The sequence below is a fragment of the Procambarus clarkii genome, chromosome 81 (genome assembly GCF_040958095.1).
Source record: "Procambarus clarkii isolate CNS0578487 chromosome 81, FALCON_Pclarkii_2.0, whole genome shotgun sequence".
NCBI lineage: Eukaryota > Metazoa > Arthropoda > Malacostraca > Decapoda > Cambaridae > Procambarus > Procambarus clarkii.
This window is the reverse complement of record NC_091230.1, coordinates 23,819,780-23,836,703: the sequence shown is the minus strand read 5'-3', so window position 1 is coordinate 23,836,703 and position 16,924 is coordinate 23,819,780. Positions and strand designations below refer to the sequence as shown.

General features: G+C 45.3%; 3 protein-coding genes across 6 annotated transcripts in view; 2 read left to right on the top strand and 1 right to left on the bottom strand.

Annotated features, from left to right (window-relative positions):
• LOC138357999 (uncharacterized) overlaps positions 1-16,924 on the top strand; it is a 381,281-nt gene that overhangs the window by 286,561 nt on the left and 77,796 nt on the right. The gene's annotated exons all lie outside the window — the stretch shown is intronic.
• The window catches only part of LOC138357997 (tubulin alpha-1 chain-like), a 44,773-nt gene that overhangs the window by 27,696 nt on the left and 153 nt on the right, over positions 1-16,924 (bottom strand). The window lies entirely within an intron of this gene.
• Positions 3,406-16,471, top strand: LOC123773175 (argininosuccinate synthase). 2 transcript variants are annotated; one of them, XM_045766719.2, is made up of 11 exons: positions 3,406-3,541; positions 6,195-6,310; positions 6,445-6,513; positions 6,730-6,889; positions 7,892-7,977; positions 11,211-11,356; positions 12,253-12,374; positions 12,743-12,885; positions 13,921-14,059; positions 14,661-14,762; positions 15,439-16,471. In XM_045766719.2, the coding sequence occupies exons 2-11, from the start codon at positions 6,203-6,205 to the stop codon at positions 15,606-15,608; spliced, it is 1,245 nt and encodes a 414-aa protein (XP_045622675.2). In that variant the 5' UTR covers positions 3,406-3,541; positions 6,195-6,202; the 3' UTR covers positions 15,609-16,471. The 2 variants fall into 2 exon arrangements, with proteins under 2 accessions (XP_045622675.2, XP_069171501.1); XM_069315400.1 differs by lacking the exon at positions 3,406-3,541 and adding an exon at positions 5,828-5,954 and having other exon boundaries at positions 15,439-15,719.

Below are 16,924 nucleotides of genomic sequence, written 5' to 3'. Positions count from 1 at the left end.
AAATGAAATATTTTAGGCACAACTCATGTAGTCATTCAGTCCCACTAGGCTTGCTCTTTTCTATAATAATAATAATAATAATAATCTTTATTTAGGTAAGGTACATACATAAAGAGATTTACAAAGTTTGTTGGCTTTATAGATAGAGCTAGTACATACAATGCCTAAAGCCACTATTACGCAAAGCGTTTCGGGCAGAAACGCTAGTTTCCTAGTTTCCACCTAGTTTCTTAGTTGACACAGTGGCTTGTCTGTTGTATAAGCATTAAATCTGTTAGCAAACTTCACGTTTTTTGTAGAGATGACCTGTAACACAATAATAATGGAGTTTGTAGAGGTGTTTTTCTCCACGATAATGGTGAGAAGATATTATACCTTGTACTACATATCAACTGTTGCATACATAGATATTATGTATAGAGACGATAGCCACGCCGCTGACTAACCCAAGAGGTCTCGTTCTAGTATCTAGTATCACTAGTTCTCGTTCTAGTATCACAATCATGGATCTTAAGATGGCGGAACTCGGAGGTCATTGAAAAAGGTGGCCCTCCGAACCAAAAAAAAGATGGTGGCCCTCAAGGACCACTAAAGATTGCAGTCTTCAGAGACCACAAATTAAGAGATGGTGAACAACAGAGGCCGCTAAAGAAGGTAACCAACAAAGGCTGCTGAAGAGGGCGACCAACAGAGGCCATAAGAGACAAAGGTCATTAGAGATGGTGGACAACAAAGGCCACTAAAGATAGTGACCTTCAAAGGCTCCTAGTTGGCAACATTGCCATCCCAGTTTCCACTAGCAATGGTAATGGTGGCCTTAATAGGCCACTAGAGATATTGTTTCTTGGACGCCACTGGAGATGGTGGCCCTAAGTGGCCACTAGAGACAGTGGCCCTCAGAGGCATATAGAAACGGTGGCCAATAGAGGCCACTAGAGATAGTGACCCTCAGAGGCCAGTAGTGATGGTGGCTTGCAAGTATATACAGGCATAATCACTGACTTAAAAAGAGGAGAATGGACCATCTCTTTTTGTGTGTAAATGAGGTGTACATTGGGTAACCGGAAGGCAGTGATTATCAAGTCACGTTGTGCGTCTTGCAGCCTAGTGGTGTGACGGACGGTATGGCGCCAGCCGGGAGGGCTCTTTTTCTTGTGTACTCACCTAGTTGTACTCACCTAGTTGTGTTTGCGGGGGTTGAGCTCTGGCTCTTTGGTCCCGCCTCTCAACCGTCAATCAACAGGTGTACAGATTCATGAGCCTATCGGGCTCTGTCATATCTACACTTGAAACTGTGTATGGAGTCAGCCTCCACCACATCACTTCCTAATGCATTCCATTTGTCAACCACTCTGACACTAAAAAAGTTCTTTCTAATATCTCTGTGGCTCATTTGGGCACTCAGTTTCCACCTGTGTCCCCTTGTGCGTGTTCCCCTTGTGTTAAATAGACTGTCTTTATCTACCCTATCAATCCCCTTCAGAATCTTGAATGTGGTGATCATGTGTGTGTGTGTGTGTGTGTGTGTGTGTGTGTGTGTGTGTGTGTGTGTGTGTGTGTGTGTGTGTGTGTGTACTTACCTAGTTGTGTTTGCGGGGGTTGGGCTCTGGCTCTTTGGTCCTGCCTCTCACCTAACCTCTCCCGCCCTGTGTGTGTGTTTGAAGAGTTTGTACGCATACGCATTTCAACTTTGACTTATGACTTCACGCACATAAACACACAAGAAATGCTTAGAAAATCACAAATTTTGTCTTCAAACCGCCATCACGGATTTATTGAAGGAAATTTTGCTTTCAGAGTTGCTAAAATTCTAAAATAAAATTATGATAGTCAAACAAGAGAAAGGAATTGGTGGACTGCATATTGCTCGATTGTCAGAAAGCATTTGATACTGTCCTTCACAAGGGACCCCAACACAAGCTAGAGAAGTAGCCTGGTGTACCTGGAAGATTGCTAAAGTTAGTAAGATAGTACCTCTCAGGAGGGAATCAAAGGGTAATCCCTGAGATAAGAAACAAAAGAATGAAAAAGAGGAAACGAGTGTAGTACCGCAAGGGATTGATATTATAACCCATCCTGTTTCCGTGTTAAAAAAAATCTAAGAAGAATCAGAAGAGATGAGGCTTTTATACAATACACATGAAACTTGGAGAGTTATAAGGGTAAAAAGAAGGATGTGACCCATACAGCATGGCAGATTTCTGTATCACAAGATGTGGAAGTAGACAAAACCAAATCTAATACCAGATGCCACATTAGCAGAATAGCGCCGGCGGCATTCGCCAAACTGGCCAATGTCTGTTTAGCATTGAGGAACTTGGACAAAGAGAGCCGGTCGGCCGAACGGACAGCACGCTGGACTTGTGATCCTGTGGTCCCGGGTTCGATCCCGGGCCCCGGCGAGAAACAATAGGCAGAGTTTCTTTCACCCTATGCCCCTGTTACCTAGTAAAATAGGTACCTGGGTGTTAGTCAGCTGTCACGGGCTGTTTCCTGGGGGTGGAGGCCTGGTCGAGGACCGAGCCGCGGGGACACTAAAGCCCCGAAATCATCTCAAGATAAGAAGGGGCCTTCCGTGTCCCCGTGTAACACCATTGCTACTCTCACTCTTGAGTATGCAGCCCCGGCATGGAACACCCTTTTCCCCACATGAAAAATCATAAAACAAAACAGAACAAGAAAATATTACAAAATATGCAACAAGTCTCGTTCCTGAGTTGAGGTGCCTGAGTAATGAGGAAAGATTGAAGCAAATTGACCTTGCAACACTGATAAAGAGGTGGAATTTAAAGCGACACGATAACAATATATAAAAGTTTCTAAGTGGAATGGAAAAATAGACTAAAATAACGTTTAAATCAAGAAACGGTAGAACATTAGTAATAGATAGAGAGAGATAAATCATATAAATCACTTCTTCAGTGTTAGGCGTGTCAATAAGTAGAATGTTGGCTACCTTACCTTGTGGTTACCTTGTCATGATTCCGGGGCTTAGCGTCCCCGCGGCCCGGTCCTCGACCAAGCCTCCTCATTGCTGGACTGCTCAACTTGGCTGTTGGACGCGGCTGTTCGCAACCTGACGTATGAATCACAGCCTGGTTAATCAGGTATCCTTTGGAAGTGTTTATCAAGTTCTCTCTTGAATAATGCGAGGGGTCGGCCAGTTAAACCCCTTATGTGTAGTGGAAGCGCGTGACTAGGCTTCAGTAGCCTAATTACATAATTCTAATTACAATTCTAAAGTTGCCTCGAAACCCCAATAATTTAACCAGCAACAAATGCTGGCCCTTTTTTGCGTACCAATCTTTTTTCTTCTCCCTTCGAGCATTGTTTACCTTCGAAAAACAGGTTAGTAGCAGCTATAGTTCACACTACAGCCACGCGCAGGCGCTGGGGGGTATAAAGTATAGAACCGTTGGGCGTGAAAATTCTAGGTGTGTGTTGGACGTCGTGGAGAGAGGACCTCCCGCTGCTGATTCCGTCATCGCCTTCACTGGCTTCTAACCTAATTGTTGATATAATCTGCCTTCATCATATATTTGTAAGTATAAAGGTCAAACAGGAGGGAGAGAACACGCACTGTAACGGAACAATAAGTTTATTTATTATATAGGTAGAGTATAAGGCAGTATATCAGGATCACTATAGCTGGAGGTGGAGCATTATTAGTTTAATTCATTATTATGTTCATCCTGTGAGGGGTGGTGCACCCTATGTTCATCCTGTGAGGGGTGGTGCACCCTATGTTCATCCTGTGAGGGGTAGTGCACCCTATGTTCATCCTGTGAGGGGTGGTGCACCCTATGTTCATCCTGTGAGGGGTAGTGCACACTATGTTCATCCTGTGAGGGGTAGTGCACCCTATGTCCATCCTGTGAGGGGTGGTGCACCCTATGTTCATCCTATGAGGGGTGGTGCACCCTATGTTCATCCTGTGAGGGGTGGTGCACCCTATGTTCATCCTGTGAGGGGTAGTGCACCCTATGTCCATCCTGTGAGGGGTAGTGCACCCTATGTTCATCCTGTGAGGGGTGGTGCACCCTATGTTCATCCTGTGAGGGGTAGTGCACCCTATGTCCATCCTGTGAGGGGTAGTGCACCCTATGTTCATCCTGTGAGGGGTGGTGCACCCTATGTTCATCCTGTGAGGGGTAGTGCACCCTATGCCCATCCTGTGAGGGGTGGTGCACCCTATGTTCATCCTGTGAGGGGTGGTGCACCCTATATTCATCCTGTGAGGGGTGGTGCACCCTATGTTCATCCTGTGAGGGGTGGTGCACCCTATGTTCATCCTATGAGGGGTGGTGCACCCTATGCCCATCCTGTGAGGGGTGGTGCACCCTATGTTCATCCTATGAGGGGTGGTGCACCCTATGTCCATCCTGTGAGGGGTGGTGCACCCTATGTTCATCCTGTGAGGGGTGGTGCACCCTATGTTCATCCTGTGAGGGGTAGTGCACCCTATGTTCATCCTATGAGGGGTGGTGCACCCTATGTTCATCCTGTGAGGGGTAGTGCACCCTATGTTCATCCTGTGAGGGGTGGTGCACCCTATGTTCATCCTGTGAGGGGTGGTGCACCCTATGTTCATCCTGTGAGGGGTGGTGCACCCTATGCCCATCCTGAGAGGGGTGGTGCACCCTATGTTCATCCTGTGAAGGGTGGTGCACCCTATGTTCATCCTGTGAGGGGTGGTGCACCCTATGTTCATCCTGTGAGGGGTAGTGCACCCTATGTTCATCCTGTGAGGGGTGGTGCACCCTATGTTCATCCTATGAGGGGTGGTGCACCCTATGCCCATCCTGTGAGGGGTGGTGCACCCTATGTCCATCCTGTGAGGGGTGGTGCACCCTATGTCCATCCTGTGAGGGGTGGTGCACCCTATGTTCATCCTGTGAGGGGTGGTGCACCCTATGTTCATCCTGTGAGGGGTGGTGCACCCTATGTTCATCCTATGAGGGGTGGTGCACCCTATGTTCATCCTGTGAGGGGTGGTGCACCCTATGTTCATCCTGTGAGGGGTGGTGCACCCTATGTTCATCCTGTGAGGGGTGATGCACCCTATGCCCATCCTGAGAGGGGTGGTGCACCCTATGTTCATCCTGTGAGGGGTGGTGCACCCTATGTTCATCCTGTGAGGGGTAGTGCACCCTATGTTCATCCTGTGAGGGGTGGTGCACCCTATGCCCATCCTGTGAGGGGTAGTGCACCCTATGCCCATCCTGTGAGGGGTGGTGCACTCTTATGTTCATCCTATGAGGAGGAACTGAACTGAAATACAGGACAACATCCTCATAGGGCGAGCTGGAAGTGGGTACAACTAAAAAAATCCGGCGGGAGGAAACGACGAAGTCGCAGAATTAGTGCCAAGACTTGGCCCAGCTGCAAGCAGATAACTGATGATAAACAAACTTCACAACAGACGACGAGGGACAGTCATAGGGGTCGCTGGGTGCAATTGAATTATATTTCTTGCGTCTTTAATCTTCTTAGAATACTCTGTCTTCATCTCGTGTTTTCTTTCTTTCTTTTATCATATTTCTTCGTCAGTCTGGTCCTGTTTTTGGTTTAACTTCGTGTCTTGATTATGCAGGCTTCGTCAAGGAAGAGTTGATGGGAAGTGTCAGGTGCCTGGTTTGGGTGAAGAATGGTAACATTGTAGGCCTCGTGAAGATCATTTGCATCGCTTTATTCCTGTGAAGGAGTAGTGCACTGTATACCCATACTGTGAGGTTGGTAGCGCACTGTATGCCCATACTGTGAGGAATAGTGCATACTATGCTTATGGGGTTTTCTATGTCCCATCCCTTTATGCAAGTAAGCTTCAGGATGGTTGTAAACCATGCGAGTGAGCTTCAAGAGTGTTTTATCCAAATTTGTCCAATTTTATTTATCCAAATTTGCAGAAGTTGTCATCGAAGCACTGTTCGGGAACTGTTCGAACGTCATCAATTGTGAGTCGTGTGTAAACCGTTTTTCATTCATGAACATAAATAAATAAATAAACATGGGGTTCGGTGGCTGGATTAATGAGCATTTGACCATTGTTGATGAGGACGGGCTGTAATCTAACCACCGTTGGGTTATTAATGAATAAAAAACACTTTACACATCATTCACAACTTATGAATTTTCTAACTACTCGGTCAATGTCTCTTCCTGGGAGGTGTTATAATGAATGTCTCCCCTGGCAGGTGTTACAATGAGTGTCAAGGGAGGGACCGTGGTGCTGGCGTACTCCGGCGGCCTCGACACCTCGTGTATACTAGTGTGGCTGCGGGAACAAGGCCTCCAGGTGGTCGCCTACCTGGTGAGTACCGAGCCCCAGGGGCGGGAAGATGAACTATTAAGTTCTGACAGATGCTAATATAACTCATCATATATAAAGCTGATGCTTGCTGGGACATTCGATAATACCTACACCATGCGCGTCCTCTCCCTTAGGCAGACCTGGGTCAGGACGAGGACTTCGAGGAGGCCAAGAAGAAGGCAACGAAACTTGGAGCCAAAGAGGTAAGCTGAAATGTTGTGTGTTCAGGTGAAACTGTGGCGAGTTGCGGTCACAAGTTGCACCTGCGGTCATGAGCTGCGGTTTCGAACCGCAGTAACGAGCACTAAAGTTACTTAATCCCTTAAATTTCTCATTGTAGTGCCAGTACAGCACAATGCTGTTCAACAACGCTATGTTTGCAGGTGATCAGTTCTTTCATTATTTATCCGTGGTGGCAGGTGGTGGTTGCGGACCAGAGACGGGAGCTGGTGGAGGACTTCGTGTGGCCAGCTGTGTCGGCTGACCTCATCTACGAGGACCGCTACCTGCTGGGCACAGCGCTCGCCAGGCCCTGCATCGTCAGCGGCCTCGTCCGCGTCGCCACCAGGGTGGGCGCAGGTGAGGTGTTGAGTCCTCGTTCAGGTTAGAGACGCGGTGTCCTTAGTTTGGAGTGTTGGGGTACTCGGAAGAGAGGTTTGGGAGCCCTCAGTGTGCTGTGTTCTTCAGGATGGAGACTTAAAGGTAAGCGAATAACCGCCTCAAGGCCCTCGCCGCACGTTATCCTGGCGAGATACACAGTAGCAAGCAGTAAGTCTATGTTCACTAGCCTCCAGCCCAAGCACAGCTCTCACATATTTTCTCTGCTGATGGTATTATACATGTAAATAATTCTAAACGCCTAATGTGAGAAAGTTATGTTATTGACGTTTATTTTGAAAATAAGGTATTTTTCTATAATTGACAACTTAAAAAAATAACTTTCTAGAGGCAAGAAATTTGTATTTTTGAATGTTGATGTGTACATTGATCACAGTAGGCGTTGGTCATGCACGCTTCCCTTGTGTGTTGTAACGACAGTGTTCCCTGCTGACTGCTGACCCAAGCCAGGTCCCGGCTAGGCTACAATCACCACACTTTAGTTTATACAAAATACACGAGGCGACAACTGGGAGCAGCAGTATCTGAGTCAGATGCTCAAAACTAAATTTACTACACGAGGCTTGCGTGCCCAAGGACAGAGAGACTTGGTCACGTTTCAGACTTATATAACTTTCATTCAGTTATATACAAGAAGGTACACTGAGAACGTACATACATTGGGTATGTATGTACGACCCAGCGGGTTTTCTTCCTCTTGGGCAATGTTGTACATGCTGCTATGGCGGTAGGTCCACTCACAGAATGAGTGGCGCTGCCCAATAAACTCGCCCCTCGGGGCAAAATTAAAAAAAATCTTATGAAAGTTAGTAGTTAGCCTATGGGGGATCTCCATAAGCCTAATAGGCCTGCTATTCCAGACAACAAGAGACCGTTGCAGGACAACTTGTTATTTAGATAAATACTCTTGAATCCTGGTTCCTTTAATATATAATTATATTGTAATGTTTGAATTCCCTGCAGGATACATAGCCCACGGCGCCACTGGCAAAGGCAACGATCAGATTCGGTTTGAACTGGGTTGCTCCGCTCTCTGCCCGGCCCTCAAGGTCAGTACCACCCGGCCACCCCCCCACCGCCGGCCTGAACTAGTATGAGCTGCATTGTGAACAGCTGTGTGTGTTGTGTGTGTGTGTGTGTGTGTGTGTGTATGTGTGTGTGTGTGTGTGTGTGTGTTTTGTGTGTGTGTGTGTGTGTTTCTGTTTTTTTAGCGAGTCTGCACTTTGCATAGTATTCCTCTGTAACGCCAATTTGTGTTACATTGTCGCAGTTTACTAGTGTGAAGATGTTAAACTTTATTAAAGAAGTGTGTTGTAAATATGTAGTTATATAGATATGAATCATCGTTAACCACCATTGTCAAGGTATCCCTGTTTCACGGGGAGAGGCAGAGGGAAGGCACGTATTGGCAGCCCGGTAGAGCCTGTCTGGCAACAACTACCCAATTGCCTCGTCAACAGGAATAAATACGCTGAACACATCCACTTCTCGGTGAATATACGCTGACGGTTTACGTACAGCTGTAAACTATATTCAGGACCAAAGTATACAGGCTAGTTGGTCTTTAAACTGGAGGCAGGGCGTTAGTAATCCTCCAGAGGTTCATAGCCAACACCCCAATTGTTACTTCCACTACCACCCGAGGCGAAGTTATCAGCCCAGTCTCCTCACAACCCGAGTGGTTCCGAGCTCGATTACCGCGGTCCGTACAGCTACGTTTGGTCACGTTTCCTTTCACCTGATGCCTCTGCTCACCTAACAGTGCATAGGTTCCCTGGAGTTACAGACCTGTTGTTGATTGCATTCTGGGGGAGGTCAGTCATTGGCCAATGTCAAGGGGTTCTTAACAGTTTTACGATTACAGACGACCCCCCCCCCCCCATCCCTCCGCCACCTCAATGGATCACCCATCATGTCCCCATTTTGTTTTGGTTCCCGGCTAAAAACCCTTAGTCTAGGGGAGAGGTTGATAAGCCTAACAGGGCCTCCTGTACCAGAGAGTTGAAAGGTGCAGGGAGCCTCTTGTACCACTACGACGCCCTGGCGTAGTAGTGGAGTACAAGTTACAGGTACTCCTGGGGCCTACTATTGTATACTGTACAGGTCCTCTTCTCTGAAGAAGTAAGGCAGCAGAACAGTAATTATGAGTGACACACGACACATCATGTGTCACGACACCTACAACCATCCCGTTCTTGGTTGACATCCCGTCAACCATCCCATGAGGTGACAACCTAACTTGCCCCTCCCGCCCAAACGAGAAGATGCTCATCCATCCCAAATTTTGTGTTAGGCTCGAGGCCAAAAAACACAAGACACTCGTTCATTCACCATATTCTTACCTTATACAGCGTCGAGGAGAAACAGTAAGCATCACCATACTCCAGCAGCACGACAGTGCTTCACACAATTAGTTGATTTGATACTCATCCTGTGAGCGGTAGCGCAAAAAGGATTACAGAGGGCACAAAAGGTCTTTATCAGACCTCAACTGAGATTATTACATTAACAATTTCATCTATCGCTTCACACCTTATAATTATAATGTCATCTAGTTGCAGAGAATGATCTATTTAAAGAGCTATATATATAAGACCTACAATTAATGTATAATGATTATCACTAATACGTAATTGAAATTGAATTGAAATTGAAATAAGTTTATTGAGGTAAAATACACACAAAGGGATGAGGTAGCTCAAGCTATTCTCACCCCGGTCAGTACAACGTGTTCATACATATATAGACACACATCACAAACAATAAACATATTACCGAACATTCTGAGTGATAAACATACAATTCCTCCTTTACACAAGTGGCATGGCATCAGAAGCACACACAAATATTTTTATGACTTAGGTACTTACGTAATTGTTTACACAACTGGGTGTACAGTGCTTGAGTTGTTGTGATGCCGTGGAAGATGCGCGCGCATCACTTTCTTTTAATGGTAATTAACACCGTTGTTTATGTACGTTTATTGAGATAATAAAATACGTCTCAAAATGATAGAGTAGCTTAGGCTATTTCTACCCGTTGTGGGTCTAGTTAGGACTTGGAAGGGTGATCAAGCTGACAGCCTCGCCTTTGGCTACGGTAGCTTGATACGCCTAATAGGCTTCGTGTCTTCGACAAAGGTTGATTGATTGATAAAAGATTAAGCCACCGAAGAGGTGGCACGGGCATGAATAGCCGTAAGTGGTAGATTTATTTTGTTTGGTAAATGTATACTGTGTGCTAAGGTCGCATTTAATCGTCAAGCTGCTATCGCGGGGGAGGATACTGCTTGACAGTATTTATGAGGGTGTCCAGCTGCTGGACACCTTTTTTGACCAGAAGAGTGGCAGTGTTGATGGCTTCAGGGTGGTTACTGCAAGGTTCGGGGACACTTAAAGTTCTTCTAAGGTCGTTGGTTGCTTGACATTCCAGTAGATAGTGAAGTAGTGGCTTTTCTGTGATTGCTTAGCAGAAGATGCATTCCCTCTGTCGGGGTTCATCAATCTCCCAGTTGCATCTGTAGATTGATTGATGAAGATTAAGCCACCCAAAAGGTGGCACGGGCATGAATAGCCCGTGAGTGGTGGCCCTTTTGAGCCATTACCAGTATCAAGAGCCAAGAGCTGATACTGGAGATCTGTGAAGGTGCGACTGCACCCTACGTGACGGGAGATGTCTCCCGTCAATTGCATCTGTAACCTAGACGTAGTCTATGTAACCGAACTGCTATTTCCCTGTGGATTCCTTTCCTGATATTTAACCTTTCTAACTTGGTGGCCTGAAGATACCATATTGCAGAGGGCGCGAACCTTCTGCTACTCTGGTGTAGATGGGCGGTATACGACAAAGATATACCTTACCCTGCTGTATACAGCACAAATACATTCAACCCTCCTCCTCACTACAAATTGGTTTTACCCAATCTTGCTCCTCAGCCTTCCATACATCCTGCTGCTCACTCTCGCTCCCCGTCCCCCCCTCCTCCTCTCACACACACACACACACACACACACACACACACACACACACACACACACACACACACACACACACACACACACACACACACACACACACAGGAATCAGAGAAAAACTTGCCGTTAAACTCTAAATACGTACAGTACGAGTATTCACTACTCCTACCACCCCTTTTTTTATTAAAAAAAAAGAGGTTGATTAAATATTAATATATAATAATAATATGATGATTAATTCAGTTCGATTTAACTTCCACGCCTCATGTATGCGAAGTGGAGCCTTGACGAAACGATTCTTCCGCCAGATTATCTCCCCGTGGAAGGACCCGGCCTTCTACGAGCGGTTCCCAGGTCGCCAGGAGCTGTTCGAGTACGCCCGGAAGAACGACATTCCCCTACCTGTCACCCCGAAGTCGCCCTGGAGCATCGACGCCAACTTGATACATATCAGGTACCAGGGGGCAGCCTAGTACCTGATATGCCTTCCTCCTTGTTGTGTATCCTTGTGTGTGCTGTCTACTTCATTTGTTATTCATTCCATACCCATCCTGTGAGTCGTATAGTGAGCTTATCACGTCCTGTGAGTGGTATAGTGAACTTCACAAATAATACTCAGGAACCCCAAGATTCGTTAGGCTAAGCAATTTAGAACGTCAGTGACATAGTTAAATAGTTAACATATACATCAAAATGTATATAACATATACGTCTATTCAGTTTTGTAAAACTGGTGACATTCACTAACATGGCGGTGTCAACATGACATGTTCTTCACAACATTTATCCTCCATGTGTTGCAGAGTTTGTACAACTAAGACCCCCAAATGTGGCAGGATGGGTTGTCCTGCAAAGAAATGCTAGCAATCGCAAACTTTGGATAGAATATACTATCCTCAAGAACACGGTTTATGTACAAAGTGACGACAAAACCGCTAATCATGTTAAACCGCCAGGTTTCAAAAGAGTCAAATGACTGAACTTTCCATGAGATAGCATTCAGAAAATTATTGGAACCTTTTATGTTAAGCGATCTGGTCATTTATTGGTCTTGTTGTCTTATAGAAGTGAGGTTCTTAAGGGGCTGAAAAACAGACCTTGAATAATGTTGCTACTTCTAGTTTTTTTTTACAGTATTGGTTAATAATTGTAGTGGAGGCAGTTGTTAGGCTTGATAGTGTGTGTGAGGTGATTCCTGTGAAGATTACAAGCAGTGGGTCCTGTGGATTATTGGACTGAGCTGTAACTATACGCACGATGTTCTAGTGTTCCACCTATACCACCCTCCCCCCGCTAGTGTTCCACCCCCACCACCAGACTCACCACCCTCCCCCTGCTTGTCTCCATCAGCTACGAGTCTGGGGTGCTGGAGAACCCGTCCACACACCCGCCGGAGGGCATCTTCCAGCTCACCACCGACCCGGAGAAGGCGCCCGACACACCACAGCGGCTCACCCTCTCCTTCACGACAGGTGCGCCCCGAGTCCTGCCGGCCTCTCGCTGCCTCTATTGTATTAAAGAGGAATGCAGGTGTGACTTGATCACCAATCAGGAAAGCTACTGCATACTTCCCTTTCACTATGCATTAGTGTTAGAAACTCACGCCTCAGTAACAATTGTTAGCTCACAAACAAGGCTGTTGCCTCGATAACAGGGCTGTTGCCTCCATAAAAGGCTATTGCCTCAATAACGGCTGTTGGCTCAAGAACATGGCTCCCCTCCCCATTACAGGTGTGCCTTACCCCTGCCCCATTACAGGTGTACCTTGCCCCTTCCCCATCACAGGTTTACCTTACCCCCTCCCCCATCACAGGTGTGCCTTACCCCTGCCCCATTACAGGTGTGCCAACAAGTGTGAGTGTGGAGGGAGAGGGAACCCAGGTGACAGATCCTCTCGAAATACTCCTGACATGCAACAGGATCGGGGCTAAGCATGGCGTAGGGCGGATTGACATGGTTGAGAACCGCTTCGTTGGCCTCAAGGTATGTCCATTACCTCTTATTGGCTCCATATACAGATGTCCAACCACTTGGGCTGGCCGGTAGAGCGACGGTCACGCTTCATGCAGGTCGGCGTTCAATTCCCGACCGTCCATGTGGTTGGGCACCATTCCTTCCTCATGTCCCATCCCAAATCCTTATCCTGACCCCTTCCCAGTGCTATATCGTCGTAATGGCTTGGGGGTTTTCCCTAATAATTCCCTTCCCTCCATATACAGATACATTTTTTTATGTATGTCCTGTAAACATGAACACAATTTAACCAATCCTCAAGCTAGGCTCGTCGATTCAGCAGTTATCACCTTAGGCGCATTTGTTAATATTTTTCTCCATTGTAATTAAAACAGATGTTATTTCATATTGATATATATATATATTATATATATATATATATATTGATATTATGTATTACGATTTTGTAAATGGATTATGTTTGGGTACATGTTTATGCTAGGCTATATGTTTGATTTCATAGGCAGATATTTGTATTTTCGGTACTTGGGCAACCTATTATTAGACTATCCTCTTCTAAAACTACTATTTTCTCAGATATATTTAAAATATTTATCTGTATTATGTTTTTGTGTATACTTAAGCATATGATAGGTTTTCTGTTGGCAATTATTGGTATTTGCAGTACGTGGATAAAGGGTTTAGAGAGATACGAGTCGAACATTAAAATGAGCAAGGCAGTGATCGATAAAACTATTAATATGATCACAACTGGTATACGTTGCAACTTTTCTCGAAAATCCCCATTATAATTAAAGAGATGTTAGCTTCCAGATTTGCACATAATATATCCACGTATCGAAGAGCATTGCATAAATGTGATCCAGCTAAATACACTGTTTTCGCATTAACTGCAAATTTCTCCATTATTTATCTTATTTTTTAAAATATGATAATTGTTCATTGTTATTTCATTATTGCTATTTGTATTATTGTGTGAGTGGCGTGTACAAGCATGTGGTGATGTGACTGAGCATACATATATGCCCACATGTGGCGTGACAGTCACGAGGCTTGTCCGAGGCCCCGGGCTTGACCATCCTGCGGGTGGCCCACCTCGACCTCGAGGCCCTCTGCCTCGACCGCGAAGTGAGGAAGATGAAGACCTTCATCAGCACCCGCATGGCCGAGCAGGTCTACAACGGTGAGACGCAACACTCGCACTGGCTTTCCTTACCCGTGTCTCCCTTCAACCTCCTCCACTCACAATCGGGAATCCCAGGTTCAAATCCCGGGGTGGGACAGAAATAGCTCGCGTTTCCTTTCACCTAATGGACTGTTCACCCAGCAGTAAATAGGTACCCGGGAGATAGTCAGCTGTTGTGGGGTTGCATCCTGGGGGGGGGGGTCAGTAGTTCCATTTTGGGGGGATGACCTTGATATAAGCCTAACGTGTACACATACACAGACTGCCTGTCCCCGACAATATGAAGTATAAGTAGTGTTTGCATCACCTATGTATAAACATATGTGTTGTGTTTCTAGATGTTCATGATGATTATATGGTATTATTTCCAAGCTTGCTCCGGTTAATTGTATCACTGCTCTAGCTGGGCACACGCCACTGTAACCCACTTAGGCATTTGAGATATGTTGACAGTGCACCTGTGCCTTTACTCTGTGCACCTGTACCTTGTACTATGTACCTGTACCTTGTCACTACACATTCAGGACATTGTACACCTTCATTTAGAGACGTGACACCTATACAAGTTGCCACACACCCTGACAGCTGTGTTTTACAGGTCTGTGGTTCAGTCCTGAATTCGAATTTGCACGAAGTTGCATCAAGACGTGTCAGAAGGTGGTGACGGGCAGCGTGACGCTTAAAGTGTACAAGGGCAACGGTAAGTGGTTCCTGTGTTTGGTGGTGACTGTGTTTGGTGGCTGTGGTGGTGGTGACGTGAAGGCAACCAATGGTGGTGACTGTGTTTGGTGGCTGTGGTGGTGGTGACGTGAAGGCAACCAATGGTGGTGACTGTGGAGAAGGCAGCCAGTGGTGGTGACTGTGGTGAAGGCAGCCAGTGGTGGTTGATGATAGGTGCAATAATAACATGATGGTGAAAGCATAATATAGACGTGCAGTGTATTACGTATAAAGTACAGAATTATTACCCTAACATTATATAGTTTAACCCTCGCCTTAACAAGTTTCAGAAAGTGACACTAACAAGTAACAGCTTATCATTAAGAAGAGGATAAAACAGTCCCCTGCATAGTGTGGCAACATCATGTTGCCACATATCTTGCCACTTTGGAACAGTATTAAGTGAAATAATATAAATATATGCACAAAAAAAATGTTAATTTTTATATCTGCATGCATGAATAAGTATTACAGCATATATACAAAATTATAACTTACCGGGGGGACTTCCAACAAGCCGCTGGCTTCCTGTCTTTACCATCGAGGCCACTAGAAATGGTGGAACTCAGGTAAATTCAGATCAAATGTGTTCGTAAGTGTCTTAAAGCCTTAATGGCAAGATACAAATATTAACGCGTATGGTGACATTGGTACAGTGTACGTGCTGGGAAGAGAGGCTCCCGTGTCGCTGTACAACCAAGAGCTGGTCTCCATGGACGTCCAGGGGAACTACGACCCCAGCGACGCCAAGGGCTTCATCAGGATCAACGCTCTCCGCCTCACTGAACACCAGAGGCTCAAGCAAGAGATGGAGTCCGCCAGTTAACTGATGCACTGCGCACTAACGGACAGAGAGAAGATCGACGGTCAGATTGCCGATAGATCGACGAGTGGGGTCGAACTGGTGATAACCAGATGGTTTAAACAAGTACTGGACTTGTTACTTGGTGTTGAGTTGGGAGTGAACACAAGCCTAGGATGCAAATTGGTTAGTTATAGAGAACTAGAGATAGTTATGGTGAGCAAGGACAAGTTAGCGGTCATCATGGGGGTGGAGATCAACCAATGGTAGACATACTACTGGTACAGTGATGTACCGATGTACAGGATATCGCCTCCCGAGCGACAATGAACCGGAGGTCAAACTAATAGGACACATGAGACGGAATTTGCTATTGTAAAGTCCTAAAATTGTTGAGTGAGCTTTGATTTGGTCGTAAAATACCAATATAATTTTTTGTTTAAGATAAGCCATATTCTCCCTTTTTTTTTAAGAAGTAATTCTTTGTCATTCTTTATATAAAAATTATATAAAGAGAAATCTTTATTGTCAATTGAAAAGCTGAAGATGGTAACAGTTCTAATTCCTTTATATGATTCACTACAACAATTTTGTTAAGTATAGGAGTTGTTTGTCAAGCACATTAAACACTCATGTTTATTTTGTCCAGTATTTTGCTTCCCTACATGCCAAACAGGTGATCACTAATTCCACAATAACCACAATGAAAGCTTACAAAACGGTAACTCCAAGCTGTCACCGCATCACAGTACGATATATTACGATATTAATATTCTCTGCACCAGTATCTATCTTAAAATGTTATGTCTTATCACAAGTTTTTTTCGAGCTTTGATGTATACACTTGGGATTTTATGGTCTGCTATGTTAATAAAATATATAATTACCGTCGAGTTTGTTTACCCTTGAGAGTTAGGCTTCCTCCAGCACAGTTTTGTATACAGAATACTAAATGTAAAGTGTGTTAATAGACTTGATATTATCCCAACATTGCTCTTACCTTATCTCATAGTTTACTAGGAGTAGTGGCAGGCGGTGCCTGGGGTGCCTCCCCGCCCCGACCCCCCCCTCTTCTTTTCCCATATATATATATTGTGACGAGAATCTGGGATAGATTACGGGCTCACCATAGCCTGTGCTACATGGACGCTTCGTTCTGAGTAGCGAAATCTAAAACAATAACAACTGGGATAGAGGAGTGGCTCCTCGGACAGGTATTGTGCCCATCGTACATTAATAAAACAAGAAAAAACTGCTTGATACGTCTACGGTGTGAGAGCTACGAAAAGCCAAAGTGAATAAAAACTTCAAACATTAATATAATAAAAAATGACTAATTT

What these genes read in the sequence shown, in the direction of transcription:
- LOC123773175 (XM_069315400.1), top strand. Translation starts at nt 5,843, where the DNA reads ATGCGAGTGAGCTTCAAGAGTGTTTTATCCAAATTTGTCCAATTTTAT. An exon ending in GCCAACTTGATACATATCAG is followed by an intron (nt 11,357 to 12,252) that starts GTACCAGGGGGC and finishes TGTCTCCATCAG; the next exon opens with CTACGAGTCTGGGGTGCTGG. An exon ending in CACCCTCTCCTTCACGACAG is followed by an intron (nt 12,375 to 12,742) that starts GTGCGCCCCGAG and finishes GCCCCATTACAG; the next exon opens with GTGTGCCAACAAGTGTGAGT.